At 43.7% G+C, this 23,720-nt stretch overlaps 1 protein-coding gene across 2 annotated transcripts in view; it reads left to right on the top strand.

The window, feature by feature from the left end:
* The window catches only part of vegfc (vascular endothelial growth factor c), a 175,019-nt gene that overhangs the window by 43,047 nt on the left and 108,252 nt on the right, over positions 1-23,720 (top strand). For both annotated transcript variants that reach the window (XM_060926576.1, XM_060926577.1), the window contains exon 2: positions 22,183-22,390. In XM_060926576.1, the coding sequence (XP_060782559.1) occupies positions 22,183-22,390 (208 nt within the window). The remainder of the gene's footprint in view (positions 1-22,182; positions 22,391-23,720) is intronic.

Genomic DNA, 23,720 nt, shown 5'->3' with positions numbered 1-23,720 from the left:
CTCGCCTATACAGCTAGGGTTAAAGTGTGTGTGTGTGTGTGGGGTCCTCTGGTAACCATGAGAGTTTGACTTCCCTACTTGCATCTGTATTGCAGCATGCCTTGCCAGAAGGTACCATTTATATGATGGTCTTTGGTATGACCCAACCGCGAGTAGAACTCATGATCACCCGGTCGAGAAGCGGACACGCTAACCACTAGGCCAATTCGCAGTGTTTGAAGACAAATATCTGAATGGAATACATCTGATATACTACGAAAAAAGCCAGCCATTATTATTATTATTATAATAATACACTATCTTCATAGGGCGGCACGGTGGTGTAGTGGTTAGCACTGTCGCCTCACAGCAAGAAGGTCCGGGTTCGAGCCCCGTGGCCGGCGAGGGCCTTTCTGTGCGGAGTTTGCATGTTCTCCCCGTGTCCGCGTGGGTTTCCTCCGGGTGCTCCGGTTTCCCCCACAGTCCAAAGACATGCAGGTTAGGTTAACTGGTGACTCTAAATTGAGTGTAGGTGTGAATGTGAGTGTGAATGGTTGTCTGTGTCTATGTCAGCCCTGTGATGACCTGGCGACTTGTCCAGGGTGTACCCCGCCTTTCGCCCGTAGTCAGCTGGGATAGGCTCCAGCTTGCCTGCGACCCTGTAGAACAGGATAAAGCGGCTAGAGATAATGAGATGAGATGAAACTATCTTCATATCAGCATTCCCTAAGGCCAACGCTAGCTTACACCCAAGTTAGCGCTGTCAGCGCAGCAGTGAAGTCACCTTCCAGCTAGTGTAGCATTCATCAGTTCTGTTAGTGAATGCTAATAAAGCAGTGCTATCGAGAACAAGTAGCACAGGCTGACGACCGAGAAGCTAAGATTTCTGTCTCCAGACTCTTCTTCCACAGTATTTTTCACTCAGACTTAAGCATTCATTTCCCTGCGTAATTTATTTAGTTACTTTTAAAATCAACATCGACAGCTACACACAAATTCTCTCAAAATCTTCTGTATTTAATGAAGAAAACCTGGCGGCCATGTTTGTTTACAAATGGTCACAGTTGCTCACTAGCACGGAAGTTTTACGTCTCCGATGTGTCTCTTTTCCAGTTTTTCGATGTCCGTTGGTATGTTTTTCTCTTGTAAATATGTGTGAAGAATATCTAATGACGTTTTGGGAGCCTTTCGGGTGTTCAATGCGTCTTTCTCTTCCCCGGCGAACACAGAAATGATTCTGCGCATGCGCCGTAGAAAAGTTTCTTATTGAATATTCGCATCAGCTGCGACGTGTGACATCGTGGTGTCTTGACAGCATGCGATATCGTATCAATATTCAACGCTCATTCTCCATTGGGTAGAGTGACGTAATACACATAGCATAAGCGATATGCCAACAATATTGTCTGCTATCGACCCAAATGAATGAAACCCGCTAGAAGGGAATAGAACACACGTTTTTATTGCATGGAAAAAGTGTCCTGTATGTATAATAATAATAATGAATACAACACTGTGGTGTGTGGTACAATGAGGCGGAGTTACTACTACTACCTTGACATCCATGAATTTCCAGTAACAGCATATCCTAAAGTGTTTTATTCCCTTTATAACACAGCAATCTTCCAGTGCATGTAGTATTTTATTCGTTAAACAACAAGAACAACATATGGTACTTTTTACCCATTTAGGGTTACAGTTAATATTGCAGAACATCCACAAGTTAGTTCCTGTTAGCACTTACAGAATTCTCCATATGAGTCCTTGTGAATGAGTTGTTACGATAGAAACAATAACGAAGGGCACCTGCGATTGGCAACTGCACTATTGTTAGAGCTGCTGTTCATAGAAACATCATCAGTATCTTCTGACCAATCAGAATCCAGAATTTAATAGCTATGGAAGGATTTTTTAGGGGGGTAAAAGCACCACATGGGATTGTTCATCTTATCTCATTATCTCTAGCCGCTTTATCCTGTTCTGCAGGGTCGCAGGCGAGCTGGAGCCTATCCCAACTGACTACGGGCGAAAGGCGGGGTACACCCTGGACAAGTCGCCAGGTCATCACAGGGCTGACACATAGACACAGACAACCATTCACACTCACATTCACACCTACGGTCAATTTAGAGTCACCAGTTAACCTAACCTGCACGTCTTTGGACTGTGGGGGAAACCGGAGCACCCGGAGGAAACCCACACGGACACGGGGAGAACATGCAAACTCCGCACAGAAAGGCCCTCGCCGGCCCCGGGGCTCGAACCCGGACCTTCTTGCAGTGAGGCGACATCGCTAACCACTACACCACCGTGCCGCCCACATGGGATTGTTTTTAATTAGAAAACTCTACAAAAGACAGCAACATGCATCAATGAGTGAAAAAGTAACATGGGAAGATACTCTGATTGAATCATGTGTCAGGCAATAGGAAGCTTTCTGGGACGGGACTTCAGTGATTGATATTGAGCAAGATGAAGGGGAAGCTGTGTGAAGCTGCACAAAGGGGAGAAGAAGTATGAGAACTGATAGATCAAATCCAAAAAAATGTCATTCTCATGCTGTTGGAATTTTGCATTTTGGCGACACAAAGTTTTATATATATACACACACACTACCGTTCAAAAGTTTGGGGTCACTTTGAAATGTCCTTATTTTTGAAAGAAAAGCACTGTTCTTTTCAATGAAGATCACTTTAAACTAATCAGAAATCCACTCTATACATTGCTAATGTGGTAAATGACTATTCTAGCTGCAAATGTCTGGTTTTTGGTGCAATATCTCCATAGGTGTATAGAGGCCCATTTCCAGCAACTCTCACTCCAGTGTTCTAATGGTACAATGTGTTTGCTCATTGCCTCAGAAGGCTAATGGATGATTAGAAAACCCTTGTACAATCATGTTAGCACAGCTGAAAACAGTTGAGCTCTTTAGAGAAGCTATAAAACTGACCTTCCTTTGAGCAGATTGAGTTTCTGGAGCATCACATTTGTGGGGTCGATTAAATGCTCAAAATGGCCAGAAAAATGTCTCGACTATATTTTCTATTCATTTTACAACTTATGGTGGGAAATAAAAGTGTGACTTTTCATGGAAAACACAAAATTGTCTGGGTGACCCCAAACTTTTGAACGGTAGTGTGTGTGTGTATATAAAATTCTATAATTGTGCGTACATTTCATGTGTTGACTCTGTTGGTCATTATCAACTCTATTATCGTTAAACTGGCCAATCCATGAACAGAACTGACGATAACAGGTGACATTTTCCACCATTTTGTGTCTTAACTCCACATGATAACCTCTAACTGGCTACCACATGTCATGTATAAAAACAATTTTATGGATTTTAATCATATTATTGTTTTTTTTTATGAGTGTGAGATTCGTGCCAATATCACAATAACAGATTTGACGAATAATTAATCTACTGTTGGTGTAAAATCCTCAACGTTTTGTTCAAATTGATGAGAGAAGAAACAGAACACACCTCACTACCTTTCTGAAGTTTCCTGCCAGAGGAAGTGACATCACTCGGTGCAGGTGTCACGTGCATTATTAAAAGTCTTTGGGGACTTTATGTGGTTTTATAACAAAGTTAACAGAGTTGACAAGAACACTGGGACGGATAAAATTTTTTTTTTTTTTTTAATTACTGAAATTTCGCATAATACAGAAAAATAGACTTTCTATGCAATTTATTTTATTACAGTTAATAGAATAAGCTCCAAAAATAAAACAGATTGTTCGACTGAATCACTTCCTGTTTATTGGAGATGAATGGATGAATCAGGAGTCGAAGACAGCCAGTAATGTGGGGGGAGGGGTCGGAGTCATTTAGTTAATGTTTTATGGATAAACTGTGTTAAAACAGTTAGCCTAACATGCATGTCTTTGGACTGTGGGGGAAACCGGAGAACATGCAAACTCCACACATAAAGGCCCTCGCCAGCCACGGGGCTCGAACCCAGAACCTTCTTGCTGTGAGGTGACAGTGCTAACCACTACACCATCTATTACCTTGAATACAGATTCTCATCTCATCTCATTATCTCTAGCCGCTTTATCCTGTTCTACAGGGTCGCAGGCGAGCTGGAGCCTATCCCAGCTGACTACGGGCGAAAGGCGGGGTACACCCTGGACAAGCCGCCAGGTCATCACAGGGCTGCACATAGACACAGACAACCATTCACACTCACATTCACACCTACGGTCAATTTAGAGTCACCAGTTAACCTAACCTGCATGTCTTTGGACTGTGGGGGAAACCGGAGCACCCGGAGGAAACCCACGCGGACACGGGGAGAACATGCAAACTCCACACAGAAAGGCCCTCGCCGGCCACGGGGCTCGAACCCGGAACCTTCTTGCTGTGAGGCGACAGTGCTAACCACTACACCACCTATTATCTTGAATACAGATTTGTAAATGCAATTCTCAGCTAGAATGTATGTTTGGTCTTTTAAAATAGCCTGGCAGCAATGTAGAATTGTTATTTGTCTGCAAACCACAGTTGATTGCGGTGTTTGAATCACCTGTATTGTTTGGGCAAAGTCTAACATTGCAGGAATGCTCACTGTAGATGAAACATGACTTTTACGGACAGTTCTGTCTATTAAGAAGCCCAATAGACACATGCATAGCATTTTTTTTTTCACCCAGCCTTGTTTAGTCCAGCAAATTTCCCATTCTCATCCTCGTACTCCCATGAGAATGAGATTCCAAATTCAGTATGAACCTTTTGGCCACTCAAAAAGCACAGACCTCCACCAAGGACAATAGTCAAGTCTGCTGTGATATACAAATCTGCAACCACAACCACTTTAGAGGAGTCGTTCTTCCTGGCAGTGATTCTGCAGACTGTTTGCTTCACATTAAGACATCTTTTGAAACCAGTGTCCCCAAGTGCTCCAAGATGACTGCGTTCTGTATTATGTTTGAACAGCGAGCCTACACGTGTATCCCAGAGGATTACTGGAACCCGTGAATGTGGATTGTGATATGGAGTCATCATATTTCTACATTGGTTATGTTTTGTCATGACTGAACTTTATCGCCATCTACAGGATGTTATGATGTATGGTATTGTTGAGCGCAGACTTCCGTCAAAGCCAAATGGCCAAATGGTGTATATCACAACGTTAGCGAAAGAGAAATGAAATTCGTGGATGCACCCAATGAATCAGATCCGCCCCAAAATTTAACGGGATCTTCCCTGGCCTATGCTGCATCCTTCCACCAAGTTTCATGGAAATTGGGTTGATTGGTTTTCCACAATCAGATTAACTGGGGAATTAATCAAGTATTACTACTTACGCTGCATGTTCAAATAATGACCAATTCTGAGAACTGAACCAACTCTGGTTTCCTCCTTGTCCAGCACTAGTGCCATACATAGTTTTAGACAGGATGCCCTTCCTGCCGCAACCCTCCCAATTCTGGGCTTGGGAAACAACCATTCACACCTCTGAGCAATTTAGAGTAGCCAGTTAGCTTAACTGCATGTCTTTGGACTGTGGGAGGAAACCCACACAGAACATACAAACTCCACACAGAAAGTCCCCCATCAGCCACTGGGCTCAAACCCAGAACCTTCTTGCTGTGAGGCGACAGTGCTAACCACTACACCACCGTGCCGCCCCGGAAATCAGAACACACTATTAGGAATAAAAGTTATAATATTTATTAGTGAGTTCTTATCGTTATTTGGCTGGTCAGTTGAAACGAATGGGTTTAAACCCAACTGAAATTCAAAAACTAGTCAAGTATAAATAATATCAACTCCGGTCCAATGAGCTCAATCAGCGGGAAGTTCAGGAATAATTCTTTTCGGCTCTTTTCAGTAGCTAATGCATGCCCATGAAGACTCAAAGTTGACAGATGATGATGTCATAGATGTGAAAGATTTTCTGAAGAATGGAATGGACTGTTTACAGATTTGTATTTTATTGTTTACCGAGTCTCATGGTTTATCATGTGACTGACTAAGAGCACATACTAAGTGCTTAATGCCTCTCCTTTGGACTTAGTTCAGTCGCTGGCACGTAATTACTTTTCTCAAGACCAAATGGGTCCAATGTCCTTCGCTGTCAGAAATAGGGGTACAGTAGTACCCCTTTTCCACCAAATCAGTTCCAGGGCTGGTTCGGGGCCAGTGCTGATGCTGGTTCACAACTCGTTCAACTCGCGAGCCAGCTGATAACCAGTTTGCTTTTCCATAGCTCGCGGTGCTAAGAGGAGACACGTCATTACATCGCTGTATATGTTAGTTACATCGCTGTATACGTCATTACGTCGCTGTATACGTCAGTTACGTCGCTACGTTTGTATAAACCTTGGCACGAATATCGAAGCAAAAACAACGCGGAAGAAGTAGCAGCAGCAACAACAACAATAATAATAATGGATGACTTCGCGTTTGTACAGCTGCTGCTTCTCGTCGCTTAAAAATGGCGATCTTTCGCGGTCTTGTTATTGTTGTTGGTCTTAACAACTCCGCCCCCCCCGCTGACGTAAGCGGTTCTTTCCTCTGGCCCAGCAGAGAGTTGGTGCTAGCCTGGAACCGGTTTTTCTGGCCCCAGAGCCAGTTCTTTGTCAGTGGAAACAGAAAACCCGGTTCCAAACTAAGCACTGACCCCAAACCAGCCCTGGAACTGCTTTGGTGGAAAAGGGGCATAGGAGTACATTTCTGTCCCCCAAGGTACAATCTACACTGATGTACCACCTAGGGCTCATTATTGGACCTCAAGGTAACTGTTTGTCACTTTGTAGGGCCAAAAAGCTCCATACATGTTCCCAAGCAGTATATAAAGGATACAAGTAAGTACTTTAGAGGGTACTGATCCAGTGACAAGCCGGCGTACCTTTAAAGGCACAATAATGTACTTTATTTTCTGAAAGTGTTGATGACTGAAGTGTATTTCGTGAAATATGGACATGCAGAGTCAGTGTGTGGAGAGCGAGGTGGGTGGCTGCTATCATTTTTTTTTTTCTGATGGAACGCAGCGTGGTTTTGTGACACTGCCTGAATCTTTATCTCTCAAACATTCATTAAAGCCAATACATTGAGTCATCGAGGATTGCGTTCCCAGATTAATAATGGCTGATGTGGAATCACGAAGAAAGTGAAAACAGCAATTAGAAAGCTGAAAGCTTGTGGTTGTGCAAGCGGAGCTTGGTACAAAAAAAAAAAAAAATCTAATAATGAATGTTTAATGTGATTTAAACATAAGCTATCCACAGACTGGAACAGAAAGAATTCATTTCACTGTTTTGTGACTAAACCGATCCGGAACTTTCTTATTCTTGTCTCTGGGAAATAGTTGTGTCCTCTTGGTGCTAATAAAGCAACAATGAGCACCGTTTATGGTTCAGACTCGATGCCTCCGAGCCCGTTGTCCCATTCCTGCTCTATTTATGACATAATGGATGAGTAAAAATAGTGCATTGTACTGAGACATTCCTGGTGTTGAGCGACCTCCGAGTTTGGAGACACAGTGACGTGTGAAGGTGTTCATATAGCTGGCACACACACACATCACCATTTCACACGCTCCCTATTGTTTAGCGTAGGAAACGGACTGGCACGTTATCTCCGCGATCAGCGCAAACAAAAGGCACGCACGACGCCGAGTACAATGGGCTTGTTCAGAACTTTGAGTGGGGTTCGAGTTCCCTGAGCACAGACGAGCGAGCTTAACATGGGACTGCTTCCTACAACGACTGATTTCTTCCTTCTGACATGTTTCATCGCTCTCTAAAGAAACGATTCAGTGATTCTGGAGTGCCACAGAGACTTGCATGCGAGACACAATCCGATCCACAAAGCACAAAGCTGACTTGTGCGCTGTTGACACTATAACAGTGGCAGCATCTGTGACTGCTAATGATGAGATGATCTGTATTCTATTTATGGTGTATTATAGCTCATTAGCTCCTGAAGTTTTGGCACCCTTAACCCTCATCCTACCATGCTATTTTACACCTTAATCTTACCATGTGGGGTCCGTTTGGACCCCAATACTTTTCTTTAAAATTAAAGCTTATAAAGACAAAATCACCAGATAAGTTTTGTTCAAAACATCTTGTATTAATAACAGCAATACACTAAAGGGCCCAAGGCATAAAGAACACACTTAACCTTCATCCTACCAGCCAATTTTACATACACAAACTACCAGGCGGGGTCCGTATGGACCCCAGGAGGGAATACCTTGAAATCAATGCAGTAAGAACCAATTCAATGCAGCAAACAGACATAACTTTATTGAAGAACAAAATCCACTATGGCTGAATATCAATGATGTATTATAAATGCAATAACATTGCAATAATATTGCAATAACTAGCATACATGGAGCAAATTATAGCGCCACAAAAAAAATTGGCATTATATGCATGATTTTTGCAGCTCATGCAGCTGTAAAACATTCTGGATTACAACTTAGGTCTTTTCTTACAGAATTTAAAACAAAAAAGTAATTGTAAAATAATTTAGGGCTTTTGTTTTGCAGCCTGTGCTTATTGCAGCAGTGGGGTCCACACGGACCCCAAGAAGGAATGCCTTGGTAGTTTCATTATGGAACATAAAAGAAATAAAAGAAGTTAACTTTCAGTGTGCTATTCAATTATAAAATGAAAGACAGATAAACTTTACTCTGGGGTCCGGTTGGACCCCAGTAACAAATTAATTATACCTTCACAATGCAAAAAGCTGATCTTCCGGTGCTTTAGTGTTTTAATTAAGACATAAATTCCGACAAATTCATAAAACGGTGAGGCAGTATGTCACATATTTTTAAAATGGCAAACAAACATATAGGTGCGGGGTCCAGATGGACCCCACTTGGTAGGATGAAGGTTAAAGATAAAGATAGTGAAGATGTTTTGCTTCAGCATAATAACATGAATGAAATGAAGAAACTTAGAAAACATTTACATGAATTGAAGAATTTCAGTACTCGTTACATCCCCCTTTTGCCTCACTGACACTCGAGCTGAGCACGAACTCGACAAGGTTGTTGGATCAAAGCTTTCAGACCGACGTCTGAACTCGTCAGTGGTGAACCGTTACAATTAGAGCTGGAACTTGAGCTCAGCCAAAACTTCGCCAGACACACCAAAAAAAAAGCAACAGGGCAAAGGATTTTGTAAGGGATTAGCAGCAGGGTGCCAGGTCGCTCCGTTATGTGTAGCTGTCGATGTTGATTTTAAAAGTAGCCAAATAAATTACACAGGGAAATGAAAACTTAAGTCTGAGTGAAAAATACTGGGCGAGTGTGTGTGTGTAACCAAAGATAACCAGTCAGTTACTCTAATAATAAGTAATAGTCTCTGTGTGGCTAATAGATGTCTGTTGAACACTTCTGCTATCTTGGAAGCATTCTCAACACAAAAGCAAACATCGATGACAAAGTTACTCACCGACTTGGGAGTGCATGCGCATCTTTCGGAAAACTTCGGAAACGCGTATTCGAGAACTGTAACCTCAGAACTGACACGAAAATAATGGTGTACAAAGCTGTGATCATACCAACCCTCTTATACGGCAGCGAGACATGGGTGACATATCGCAGACACCTCAAAACCCTGGAGCCATCTCACCAATGCTCCCTACGAAGAATTCTTGGGATCTCCTGGAAAGACTATCGGACAAATGCCAGCGTGCTGGAAGAAGCAAAGAGTACCAGCATTGAATCCATGGTCATGAAGAACCAGCTACGCTGGGCAGGGCACTGTGCCAGAATGGATGACACACGTCTCCCGAAACAAATCTTCTTTGGAGAGCTTGAGGTGGGAACTCGCTCTCAGGGAGGTCAAAGGAAGAGATACAAAGACACTCTGAAATTATACCTCAAAAAAGGAAAAGTCGAGCCAAATGACTTTGAAAGTCTCACCTCAGACCGCTCCTCCTGGCGCCGGGCGACAGCCAAAATAGTCGAGACCTTTGAATCCGAACGTATAGACGATGCTGTCCGAAAGAGACAGGCCCGAAAAGCAAGGCAGCAAGCCCCAAGCAGACCAACTCCCTAACTGCGGCCACACATGCAAATCGCGAATCGGCTTGTTCAGCCATATGAGGAGCTGCAACAACTAACTGTGAATGAACGACATAGACAATACCTCGCCATACTCTCCGGAGTGGCCGTTACTAGTCTCTGTGTGGCTAATAGATGATGCCGAGGAGGTGAAGAGTCGACCTGTCAGCATTTATTCTGGAAAACAATGAATGACAGGGCGATCAACACACGGAGACAGGGGAAAGCATTCTGGCATCCTGACAACAGTTAGCATGCAGCCAAATGGCTACTCAGATAAACACTGGACTTTTCACATGGAATTTTCCGATGCTAATTTACATATTTGATCCGATACAAACAGCGGATGTGTGTCAAAACATTCTTGGATCAAAAAAATAAACATCATATCTTGGGAAAAATAAAAATATATATACTGTATTAATGAATATTGTCCATGCAGGATTCACAAAGCCGGTTTACCCCTTTCCAGACATCCCAAGAATGATAATGTGTCCACAGGTGTGTTACACTAATTAACGCCCCATCAGAAACAATAGTGGAACCATTAACAGAACTCAACAAATTGACATATTTTACAATAGGTTTCGGCACGGTGGTGTAGTGGTTAGCACTGTCGCATCACAGCAAGAAGGTTCTGGCTTCCAGACCAGCGGCCGGCGAGGGCCTTTCTGTGTGGAGTTTGCATGTTCTCCCCGTGTCTGCGTGGGTTTCCTCCGGGTGCTCCGGTTTCCCCCACAGTCCAAAGACATGCAGGTTAGGTTAACTGGTGACTCTAAATTGAGCGTAGGTGTGAATGTGAGTGTGAATGGTTGTCTGTGTCTATGTGTCAGCCCTGTGATGACCTGGCGACTTGTCCAGGGTGTACCCCGCCTTTCGCCCGTAGTCAGCTGGGATAGGCTCCAGCTTGCCTGCGACCCTGTAGAACAGGATAAAGCGGCTACAGATAATGGATGGATGGATGGATGGATGGATGGATGGATGGATGGATAATAGAGGGATTTGGGAAAGTTCACAAAAAACACAAAACTTTATTCATATGAAATTATGACATGGCTACATGTGCGTGGAAGTAGAGTCTGGAAACGAAAATTTTAGTTTCTCAATAGTTAGCTTGTGCTACTTGCTCTTGATAGCACCAGCTCATGGTTAAGCTCGTGCTGGCCTTCGAGGAGGCCGAGGGTGATACATTTTTGGTCCCTCCCACTATAAATCAAAATCTGATTGGTTAATCAGTTATCTGTCACTTCCTACATAAACATACACTGCCATGGCCTTCTGTCTCAGCAGTGAAATCCTAACCAATGAGTGAGCAGCTCTAAACTCTTCTCAGCCTAGAGCCAACAAACCAAAACAATCTCAATGGATAACTATTTTAATATTTCCAGGACAGTAACCCTTTCATTTCTGAAGTAAATTTGATAGAAAATGGGGTCAAATTAGATCTCATCTCATCATCTCTAGCCACTTTATCCTGTTCTACAGGCAAGCTGGAGCCTATCCCAGCTGACTACGGGTGAAAGGCGGGGTACACCCTGGACAAGTCACCAGGTCATCCACATAGACACAGACAACCATTCACACTCACATTCACACCTACGGTCAATTTAGAGTCACCAGTTAACCTAACCTGCATGTCTTTGGACTGTGGGGGAAACCGGAGCACCCGGAGGAAACCCACGCGGACACGGGGAGAACATGCAAACTCCGCACAGAAAGGCCCTCGCCGGCCACGGGGCTTGAACCCAGACCTTCTTGCTGTGAGGCGACAGCGCTAACCACTACACCACCGTGCCGCCCCAAATTAGAACTCGAAGAGAATAATTATAATGGAATTATGAAAGAATGAAAGAAATTAAATATAACATTTGAAATGCTGATATGTTTGGGCTTCTCTGAACACCTAGAAGGCCCTGATGGTTCCCCTCTGGGACTTGTGCTTCAATGGAAGAGATAAGACTCAAGGAAAATCTGACTTTATGGAAAAACTTCTTGTTACGATCTTCCTGAAATGAAATCCAAACCAAAGCACGAGTCATAATTTATTTCTTTTTATTTTATTTTTTCTGGGAATTTGCTCCAAATTTGGAAATTGCGTTCATGTGGAAAACCAGATGATGTAATTCTGTAATCCCCTGACCTTATCTGAAGAATGTAAAGAATGTATTTTGCATAATAATCTCGTGCTGTAATCCAGGGTCATGTAACTCCAGCAGTTTTAATTCATTAATTTGGTTTGTGGTGACAACAGGAATAAACTTTTTCCCCTCACTTCTCTGGATACGCTGCATGTTTGTTTCTTTATCGCTGGTGTTCTTCTGTCATGGGGAATATTCTGGAGTCTTCCCGACAGCTGGATCGTTTTCCATCATGAACTGCACACTGCATGCCGCCTGCGTATGTTTTCACACCCTGCCAAAATCCTGTCCCTCTGAGACTCGGGGCATTTCAACACACAGACGCTTGTTTTTTATCTCCGTGCACAGACCTTCAGTCTCGGTTCACGCTGAGGCCCAGCAGCAGCCAAGCGATGACACTTCAGTCTATTACAGAGTGATTTACGCCATGTGGTTTTATGGAAGATTGGAGACGTTTTCCACATCATACGGTTCTTATTTGTACACATGTGTAATGTATAGAGATCGAGTTGAATGACTGACTGATGCTCATATGGACCAAGATTGTGTTTGGTAGATTGTTTGAAAGATATTTCTAGGTGCTTATTTTATTATCTAGGCTTGTGCGAGATCATAATTTACAGTAAACATCTGTACATGATATTACATTGCCACAATGTCCAGTGACGTTTACTCTGACTATATTATCTGCCAAACTTTATACATTTTGTGTACAGTTTAACATTAGAGTATGTTAAGAGCTCAAACACACACAAAAAGAGCAGTTTTTTTTTCTCTCACTGTGACGAGTTAATAGACGTATAAATCTGGAATGCTTTGCATCATTGGTTTGAATCACTTCCTGGAAGCTCCGCCCACTTCTCCCACCTTGCTTTCACTTTCTGTGACGGTAAACGGAGAATGTTTTGAGTTCGTTAACATGAAATAAAATTGATCAATATACACTCACCGGCGGCGGCCCGGTGGTGTAGTGGTTAGTGCTGTTGCCTCACAGCATGAAGGTCCGGGTTCGAGCCCCGTGGCCGGCGAGGGCCTTTCTGTGCGGAGTTTGCATGTTCTCCCCGTGTCCGCGTGGGTTTCCTCCGGGTGCTCCGGTTTCCCCCACAGTCCAAAGACATGCAGGTTAGGTTAACTGGTGACTCTAAATTGAGCGTAGGTGTGAGTGTGAATGGTTGTCTGTGTCTATGTGTCAGCCCTGTGATGACCTGGCGACTTGTCCAGGGTGTACCCCACCTTTCGCCCGTAGTCAGCTGGGATAGGCTCCAGCTCGCCTGCGACCCTGTAGAACAGGATAAAGCGGCTAGAGATAATGAGATGAGATAAGACACTCACCGGCCACTTTATTAGGAACACCCATCGACCTGCAGCGTTTTTATGCAGTTAAACAACAGAATGGGAAAAAATTGTGATCTCAATTTTTGTGTGACTTTCTTTCGTTCACTGTGGCGCAAGTGTTGGTTTGAGCCAGATGAGCATTTTTGGTTTGAGTATTTCAGAAACTGCTGATCTCCTCCTGGGGTTTTCACACACAGCAGTCTTGAGAGTTTACACAGAATGGTGCGAAAAACAAAAAACACTGCGTGAGTGAGCGACAGTTCTGTGGGTGGAAAGTAAACAAACGCCGTGTTGATGAGAGAGGTCAGAGGGAAATGGACAGATTTGAGGTGGTTGCCAGGCAGGATATAGTAACTCATAATCACTCTTTACAACCATGGTGAACAAAAAAGCATCTCAGCAGAAAAGCACATTTGGGTTCCACAAGTTCCTATTAAAGTGGCTGGTGTGTGTATGTTCAGCTTCGCGAACCTGAGTCATGTACTGTCTGTAGTTAACATCAGTTAAATATCGGTATTTGTTCCCAAAAATGGTCAAAAATGACCACGTACATGGTTTTCATCATCTCATCTCATCTCCTCTAGCCGCTTTATCCTGTTCTACAGGGTCGCAGGCAAGCTGGAGCCTATCCCAGCTGACTACGGGCGAAAGGCGGGGTACACCCTGGACAAGTCGCCAGGTCATCACAGGGCTGACACATAGACACAGACAACCATTCACACTCACATTCACACCTACGCTCAATTTAGAGTCACCAGTTAACCTAACCTGCATGTCTTTGGACTGTGGCGGAAACCGGAGTACCCGGAGGAAACCCACGCGGACACGGGGAGAACATGCAAACTCCGCACAGAAAGGCCCTCGCAGGCCACGGGGCTCGAACCCAGACCTTCTTGCTGTGAGGTGACAGCGCTAACCACTACACCACCGTGCCGCCTGGTTTTCATCATGAAGTGAAAAAAGGACAAAACTTTTTTGATGTCAGACTTTACAAATAATGTTTGTGGTGATGATACTGCGAAAGTGATTTCAATATGGTGTTTGAGCAGCACGTCAACAGGAAAAAGTGTCAGTCATGTGGACATTAGAGATGAGATTTGTAAAAGGATTATAACCAGAGGTGGCATGATGCAACCTTGGAGGAGATTATTAAGGTTATTTCATCTCCGTTTGTTTGTTTTTCTGTTCCCAACATAACTCAAAAAGGAGTGAACGGATTTTGATGAAATTTGGTGGAAAGGTGATGCATAGGCCAAGGAATTGTTCCTTGGCCTATGCATCACCTTTCCACCAAATTTGGTGCAAATCCAAATATGTATGCAAATCCAGGAATTTTTTGTTTGTTCCGAATGTAACTCAAAAAGTAGTGACCGGATTTGGATGAAATTTGGTGGACAGCTTTAGTATTATCCTAGGTTCAAGCGATTTGATTTTGATGTTGATAATATGTGGCTTGGCAGAGATATGGACTCTACCGAATGAGTGCCCTTCTAATTATTTTCTGAAACTGACACTGAAACTGTGAGCATCAGCCAATATCGATATGCAATCAGTTTTTTTTCCTTTAAAAACAACTAAGCTTTAATTTTCCTAAACCCAAACATTTAAAAAGCTATATAGCTAAAAACCTGACTTGCACAACTTTCCGTTTGGTTTGGCTGTCGCGCATGACAGATCCAAGTTCTGTATCAACTGTTTTATTTGCGGTCGTGAGCTCTTTGATGGCTTAATAATCCAACTGCCAACCCACAGACTTTAGTACACTTATCACAAAGATAACTTCCAGGTGCTGATATCATTTCCTTCTGGCAACGTCGCTTCTCCTTAAGTTCCGCAATCTGCCCTTCCTCAAACTTTGCCATACCACCCTTTACAACTGACCTCCACTGAGCTCTGTTTTTGGCAAGGTTCTCAAAGTCCGATATGCCGCATTTAATAAGTGAACCCTTAAGCAGGCCTTTATAACACTTCTTTGGGGCACCAACAGGATGTACACAATCAGATAATTCGCCATAGAACAGAGCATGAGGTAATCTTTGATCACTCATACGAAACATATGATTGGCCCAACGAAGGTAGGCATCCATGATAAAGGCCTCAATTTCGCGTGTGTGGCAACGAGATAGCACTTTGGTGTTGGATACACGATCTTGCCAAGATATTCCGTCGATCCTACGTAGACAGCGCACGTGAAATGTATCAAGCTGCCTTATGTGGTGCCGGTATAATGTCCATGTTTCACAACCATAGAGTAACACTGTTAAAACTGCAGCCTGATAGACCGATACTTTGGTACCTAGAAAGATGTCATGAGTGTCCCATAGTCTTGCAGCAAGATTGCTCTGTTGATGCTGAAATCACTGCGCAGATTGCAAAAGCTTCTTCTACATTTGGCACAACTTTCACACAAGATATAATAAACATAATTTGAAGGGCGCTCGGTAGAGTAAATACGTCTGCCAAGCCACATATCTGGATTTGCATCAAAATCTAATTAATTGTTCCTGTGGAGGGCGGCACCGTGGTGTAGTGGTTAGCACTGTCATCTCACAGCAAGAAGGTCCTGGGTTCGAGCCCAGCAGCTGATGAGGGCCTTTCTGTGTGGAGTTTGCATGTTCTCCCCGTGTTTGTGTGGGTTTCCTCTGGGTGTTCTGGTTTCTCCCACAGTCCAAAGACATGCAAGTTAAGGCCCGGTCCCACTGGCCGATGGACACAAAACGTATGCAAAAAGGACACAGCGGACGAGCAAAATTTCGGGGGTGGCTCTATCCGTTTTCATCCGCTCCAGAAATGGACAAAATTGGCGAAAATTTGCGAAAACAGAACGGAAAAGAACGGACGTGGGTAGTATATAGCGGGGATGTTAAACGCATGTTTATAGGAAGCCTAGCGGATGAAAGCGGATGAAAGTGGATGACAGCTCCGAAGGGGTTACCGGTGATAACTGAGAAGCGGACGCATAGCAGAAAGAGCGGATGCATAGCGGATGAAGGGGATCCATCACGTACGCCTAACAGAAACAAAGGGGATGTTGCGCGGATGTATATCGGATGCAGACCGTTCACTGTGCATGCGGGGGGTATGAATTGCGTCTGCTCCGCGGATATAAAGGGATGCAGCACGCACGCCGTCAGCATAAAGCGGAAAGACGTGCTGGCGGCTACATCGATACATCTCTACTGAGATCCAGATGATTTTCTCCCCCTTTTTATACAAAATATCGATTGTCCTCTAGGTGTCCTTCTACATACTCTAGACATACTCCAGACATCCTAAATATACGAGATACATCCCAGATATAAACGCTTTGTCCGTTTTGAATACTTTATATACGAGATGCATACGCTTACATCCTTTCTATTTCCGTGCTACTAACGATGAATAGACGTTTCATGTACCTCCCGCTTTCCATTTTCAGCTGCAGCGGATGTGAGTTGCGAGGATGCCCAGAGGATGCAGAGAGGATACAGCAGACGTTTAACGGATGATAACGGACATAGAACATTTGTTGCTCGTATATGTCGCGGATTTACATCGTACACGGCGGAAAGTTCATCTGTTCTAAAAGTTTTGTGCAGCTCAAAACTTTTTGCGCGGATGAAATCACAGTGGACGGATGCTCGATGGATAGAGCGTATGAAGCACGTATGCAATGAGTACACAACAGATGCATAGCGTTTTCCAACGGATGGCAAAGATTTTTTTACGTTTTACATCCTCTTTGCATCCGTAAGTGCAGTGGGACCGGGCCTTTAGGTTAATTGGTGGCTCTAAATTGACCGTAGGTGTGAGTGTGGATGGTTGTTTGTCTCTATGTGTCAGCCCTGCGATGACCTGGCGACTTGTCCAGGGTGTACCCCACCTCTCGCCCATAGTCAGCTGGGATAGGCTTCAGCTTGCCTGCAACCCTGTACAGGATAAGCGGTTACAGATAATGGATGGATGTTCCTGTGGAGTTCTACTATGGAGTGCTCAGGGCACAGTGGGACAAACTCACACTGCTGGCCATCCACTGCATCCTGCTTCATCTCCAGCCGTCTCGGCCATGTCCTACCACTGGGTCCAGATGATTCGGGATGAGAGAGTGAGGCTGATGTATGCACAACTCTCCATCACTATAATCCAATTCATATCAATTCAAGTCACTACACCTTGTCTGGCTCATCTCGTTGATTCTGGAGGCATACATGCCGAAGAGAAACGCAAAGCTGATGCAGAGGAAAAGAGGCGCCTACGTAAGGAGCGTGTGGTTAGTCGTGCCACCTCTTCATGTTTGTCCAACTTGTCGGAGACTGTTCCATGCCCAGATAGGCCTCATCAGCCAGCAGCGGAAATACAAGATATAGTAACTCATGGGTGCTCGTGATAGACACACACATGGAATCAATTGTTTCTTGGCCTATGGTCCACCTTTCCCCCAAATTTAATCAAAAACTGTTTGCTACTTTTTGAGTTATGTTGGGAACAAACAAACAAACTCACAGAGGCGAAAACATAGACATAACCTCCTCCAACAAAGTTGACATTACAGGCATTTAGCAGACGTTCTTATCCAGAGTGATGTACAACATACCCAGAGCAGCCTGGGGATCAGATGGGGGTTAGGTGCTTTGCTCAAGGGCACTTCAGCCATTCCTGCTGGTCCAGGATTGCTGCACCAGCAACCTTTTGGTCCCAAAGCTGCTTCTCTAACCATTAGGCCATGGCTTCCCCCAATCAAACCTCTTTATATGTAAACATTTCCAGCTCAAAAGAAAAAAAAATATTTTCCAACTCCAATATTAATCTTTACGCATCCATCCGTCGTGCGTTATCACTGTCCGTCCACAATTTACAAAAATCGCTACTCCTCCTACAGGATTGATCGGCTTTCGATCAAACCCACATCCAATGTTCCCCAGGTGGTTGTGCATAAAAGTTGTCAAGATGGTGGCACCACCTGGCATATTTACGATTTCTTGGGCATCTGAAATTTCAAACTCACACACAACAACAGTGGCTGGTATGAGCTACAGCCTCATTGAGGCTTTTTTTTTTTAAATCGAATATCGACCTGAAAATAATCCTGGCTTTCAGATCCATCTCTATTAATAATGATAATGTCCTGTTATGGAACGAATCGATATCTCGCAAACTGAGCTGAATGTCCTGTTAGTGTTGCTGTAGTTTAGCTACAGTCCTGATCTTAATCCCTCTGTCAGGCCTGGACAGTATCTACTGTATGTGTCTGTATGTGTACAGATATTTTCACAAAGAAGCCATTGTACACTAACGCTCTGAATTACTCCAGACTTTGCATGTGCATGTAGTTAGAAAAAAAAAAAACTGTTCTTTGCTATTCTTCATGCACCAGGACACTGGAGCAGCTAGCTGATGTGGCTACGAGATATTGAACAGTTATTCCACGAAATCGAGTCGTACATGAGGTGATAGTTGTCTATAATCCACGTACGACCAGATTGAGTGGAATAACTGTTTTATTCTATCCACATTCACTGGATTTTGAGAAACGGAGCATTTTCATCTCATCTCATCTCATTATCTGTAGCCGCTTTATCCTGTTCTACAGGGTCGCAGGCAAGCTGGAGCCTATCCCAGCTGACTACGGGCGAAAGGCGGGGTACACCCTGGACAAGTCGCCAGGTCATCACAGGGCTGACACATAGACACAGACAACCATTCACACTCACATTCACACCTACGCTCAATTTAGAGTCACCAGTTAACCTAACCTGCATGTCTTTGGACTGTGGGGGAAACCGGACCACCCGGAGGAAACCCACGCGGACACTGGGAGAACATGCAAACTCCGCACAGAAAGGCCCTCGCTGGCCACGGGGCTCGAACCCGGACCTTCTTGCTGTGAGGTGACAGCGCTGACCACTACACCACCGTGCCGCCCCATGGAGCATTTTTATTTTTTTGTAAATTTGATAAATAAAAATTTTATACAAACTGTCCGACAAAATAATTTACGCTTAGAATGTAAACAAACTGGCGAAATGACAGGAGCAATTTGTGAAAAATGCGATAATAATAATAATTCTTGAAAAAAAAAAAGATACGTTCTTACCATCAGGACTTTCTTTCCATATGTTGCTGCTTTTTTTGTATTTGTTGGGGTTTTGTTTTCAAGTCGAGTTTTTATTTCGTCCTCGGTTGGTTCAGCAACACACTCCACCGTTTTGTTTTTCGCTCCTCACGGTATCTGAGCTGATAGCCTCGTAGTAGAGTAGCCAATCAGAGTGCGTGATTGCTCATATCCAGTGAATGTGGATAGAATAATCAGACCCGGCGGAAGAAGTGGTCTAGTAGCCGGGCATTGCACTGGCTGGGGGTGGGCAAGCATCGGCGAACCCAATTTTACTAGGGGGGTCCGGGGGGATGCTCCCCTGTAAGAAAGAAAAAAACTCTAAAATGGTGCACTTTGAGCTCTTCAGACACCCTGTTCCGCTGCTATATATTGTCCGTCACTGAGCGCATTTGCAGGGAATATCCCGTTTCATACGGAATATTGGCAGTATTCCGTTTGCACACGAGTCATGTTGTAAACTCATTCCGAATACCCAACACTGAATGCGCAAACGGATGATTGTGATCAATGTTGACAGCAAATTAAGATTGATATTTACAATTAAGAGTGCGCAACAGAAGATTACATCACACTCATCCTCCCTGCACAAAGGCGAACTGCAGTCACTGAATCCCTTCTAAGTGAAACCATGCGCATTAAAAGTTCTCATCTCATCTCATTATCTGTAGCCGCTTTATCCTGTTCTACAGGGTCGCAGGCAAGCTGGAGCCTATCCCAGCTGACTACGGGCGAAAGGCGGGGTACACCCTGGACAAGTCGCCAGGTCATCACAGGGCTGACACATAGACACAGACAACCATTCACACTCACATTCACACCTACGCTCAATTTAGAGTCACCAGTTAACCTAACCTGCATGTCTTTGGACTGTGGGGGAAACCGGAGCACCCGGAGGAAACCCACGCGGACACGGGGAGAACATGCAAACTCCGCACAGAAAGGCCCTCGCTGGCCACGGGGCTCGAACCCGGACCTTCTTATTGTGAGGCGACAGCGCTAACCACTACACCACCGTGCCGCCCACATGAAAAGTTTTATGTCTCAAATCTAGTTTTGTGAAGCATGACAACATTAATCTTTAATACAGATGTGTTTTGTAGGTTAACTGAAACGTCAAAACCATTTTCTTACCTCCAGTGCTTAGTTTGCAAATCAAACGCCAAGTGCATGACAGCGCAGGGCTGACGAGATGGGCGCAGGCCGAAACGTTAAGAAAACAGTGTGTCATGTATACACATTTTAAATTAAGGACTTTTTCTTTAATATTATGCCCTTTAAAAAAAAAAAAGAAAAGTGTTTAATTGTAGTAGCCTGCAATTTATTTATTTATTTATTTATTTAATTAAAATATTGTGTTAAGCTGTTGGCCCTAGCCTATGACAGGGCGGGCGGGCCCACACTAGGGCGGGCCCACGTGACTAAATGGGCAGGCCCGGCCCCCAAAGACCCGCCCATTGTGCCGGGCCCGAGAATAATACCTGTTACGTTAGCACCAGGGTAATGTTTCTGTAGCAGATGTGATTGAACCTTTAAAAAAAAAACACATATATAGGCGTGGTCTAGTGCACAAAATGATAACGTACTGTATACATCTGGAACGTTATTAGTTTTTATCGCTGAATATTATATGTATGATTTCTTATCATGACTACAATATTAGCTTATTGAAGGCCATGGGGAAGTTAATGGTGAGAGAACCAGCTTTGGGACCAAAAGGTTGCTGGGTCGATTCCCTGAACCAGCAGGAATGGCTGAAGTGCCCTTGAGCAAAGCACTGAACCCCCAACTGCTCCCCAGGCTGCTCTTCTGGGTTTGTTGTACGTCACTCTGGATAAGAGCGTCTGTTAAATGTAACGTAATGTAATTGATGTGATCTTGACTGATCTCGCGTGCCCCAGATGATGGTGTATGTGTTAGGATGAATCACAGCGTTCATGAGCCAGCGAGTGCAAATCCTTTTTAATTGCTGATAACGCAGGCCAGAATTTCACCATGTCAGAATATCAAAATATTTTGCTCAGCATATCGGAATGATGCGATAAAGCATGACGATCTTTCCCGTGCATCTCTGTTATGCTTTGTTTTATACCACAGCACTGCTGGTCCAAAGCTGTAGACTCGTTTTCAACACCACACCGAGGTTTTTATCGAAGCTCCATGGCTGTTTACGTGTTAATTATCTTTATGGTAGCATTTAGAAGCTTTTATTTCCTCACCGGTTGAACCTGACCCGTGCTGGTATAGGGGGATTTTATTTCAATCTGCATGTGTGGAGGGTTTATTGGCTTATTCTTGTACACTGACCACCATCATTATGAAAGTTCATGACATTTCTGTGCTGTGATGGATTTCGCTCTCTGTAACTGGTATAATACAAGTGGATCTTAAAACGTTGAGAAGGAGGACGTCCACGTCTCCAGGACGGAGGAGGACTGAATCTTTTGCCCTGTTGTTTCTGGTTCAGTAGATGTTCTCATTTTTATAGCTTCGGAGGACTCAAATCTGAGACAGATTGCATGTAAACCCGGGTTCAAATGTTAAATACACTTCATGCATCTATCTGTTTCTACTTCTGTGTGTGTGTGCGTGCGTGCCTGTGTAGGAGCTGCCAGAGCCGGATCTGGAGGAACAGTTGCGTTCTGCAGGCAGCGTCGACGAGCTGATGAGGCTACTCTACCCCAGTTACTGGAACATGTTAAAGTGCCGCTCGAAACGTACCATCAGTCCTCACTTCTCTCACCGGGACCCAGACACACGCTCAGACGAGCTCTCCTTCGCCGCCGCCTACTTCAACCTCGATATTTTTAAAAGTAAGCCTGACTCTTTGGGCGCTGAGTAGAGTGAAGTCCTGAGGTCTTTATTCTCTCTTACATCACACCAGTTTGCCAACGATTACAATTATTATGATTTTATATATATATATATATATATATATATATATATATATATATATATATATGTGGGGTTTTTTATGAAAGAAAGTTAGTTCCTGTTCTCACTTACAGTCCTGTGCAAAAGTCTTGACACCCTATATTTTTTTCTATGCAAACTTTGTTATAGATTTCTATTTTAATACTTCTACTTTATCAAGTCACAACATTACAAAAACAGTTTAGAGTTTCAAACATTCATGGTTTTTTTTTTGTTTGTTTGTCTGTTTGTTTTTTACCAGCACAATATTAAAGGTAGCCCGCCTTTCAGATTTTTCAAGTGTAGGTCATAAAAATAATTTTCCCCCGACACTGAATTATTTTTGTTTAGTGACCTAAAGCTACTGAATTCGAATCACAGACTTCCAATTTTTAATATAACAATTAATTCATTTATTTCTACATGGCTCTAAATTCTCCACTATGTTTTCCTGCTTCACCATGACCCAATTCAAGATATTACATCATGCATCACGTGGTGGGCTTTCCCCGTTCGCGCAAGGCATTGTGGGATACAAATTTGAAACAGGAGAGAAAAATGGAGGACGCGAGTGTGCGAATGAAACGTGAAAGACCGACTACAGTAACGGAAAGAAAGTGAGAAGAAAAGACGTTATGTTATATACGAAGGAAAGGAAACACAGAACCAAACTAATAAATATGGGCGCTCAGCGAGCACCTCGGTGTGATCAGCTGTTCGTTTAGCGACAGAATGATGGAACTGTCAGTGCACGCTCAAAGGGAAACCTGCGCATGCGCACACACACGGACTTCCTCTGTCTGCTTGACTGCACGAAGCGAGCGATTTCATGCACATTATTTGCTTTAATCTCCTCAAATTAAATAACTTCCCAGCCACAGAATGGCCTGATATTTTGTGAGATATTACAGAAATAAACATATATCACAATCACCACGTTTCAGAGGGAACTAAATTTCACCGGTTTTATGAAATCGAAAAGCCGTCTAGCTTTAAATGTTGCAGGAAAAAAAGTTTGTTTCTATCTGAGCAGCATATTCCATAAGAGAGCACTTTTCAGATTAAAAAGAAAACATAATGAAGGCTGCTGGGTTTTGGTGCAAAATGAAGTGTCCAGAAGAACTGGGGCTGGTTCTGTAAGATGCTCAGGAAAACCTACAGCTCATTTCCGCATAAACCTGCACTCACTGGACTTGAGACTTTTTTTTTTTTAAAGCAAAGGGGTCGTCT

The sequence above is a fragment of the Neoarius graeffei genome, chromosome 7, assembly GCF_027579695.1.
Source record: "Neoarius graeffei isolate fNeoGra1 chromosome 7, fNeoGra1.pri, whole genome shotgun sequence".
NCBI classification, from domain to species: Eukaryota; Metazoa; Chordata; class Actinopteri; order Siluriformes; family Ariidae; genus Neoarius; species Neoarius graeffei.
This window is presented reverse-complemented; position numbering and strand designations above follow the sequence as displayed.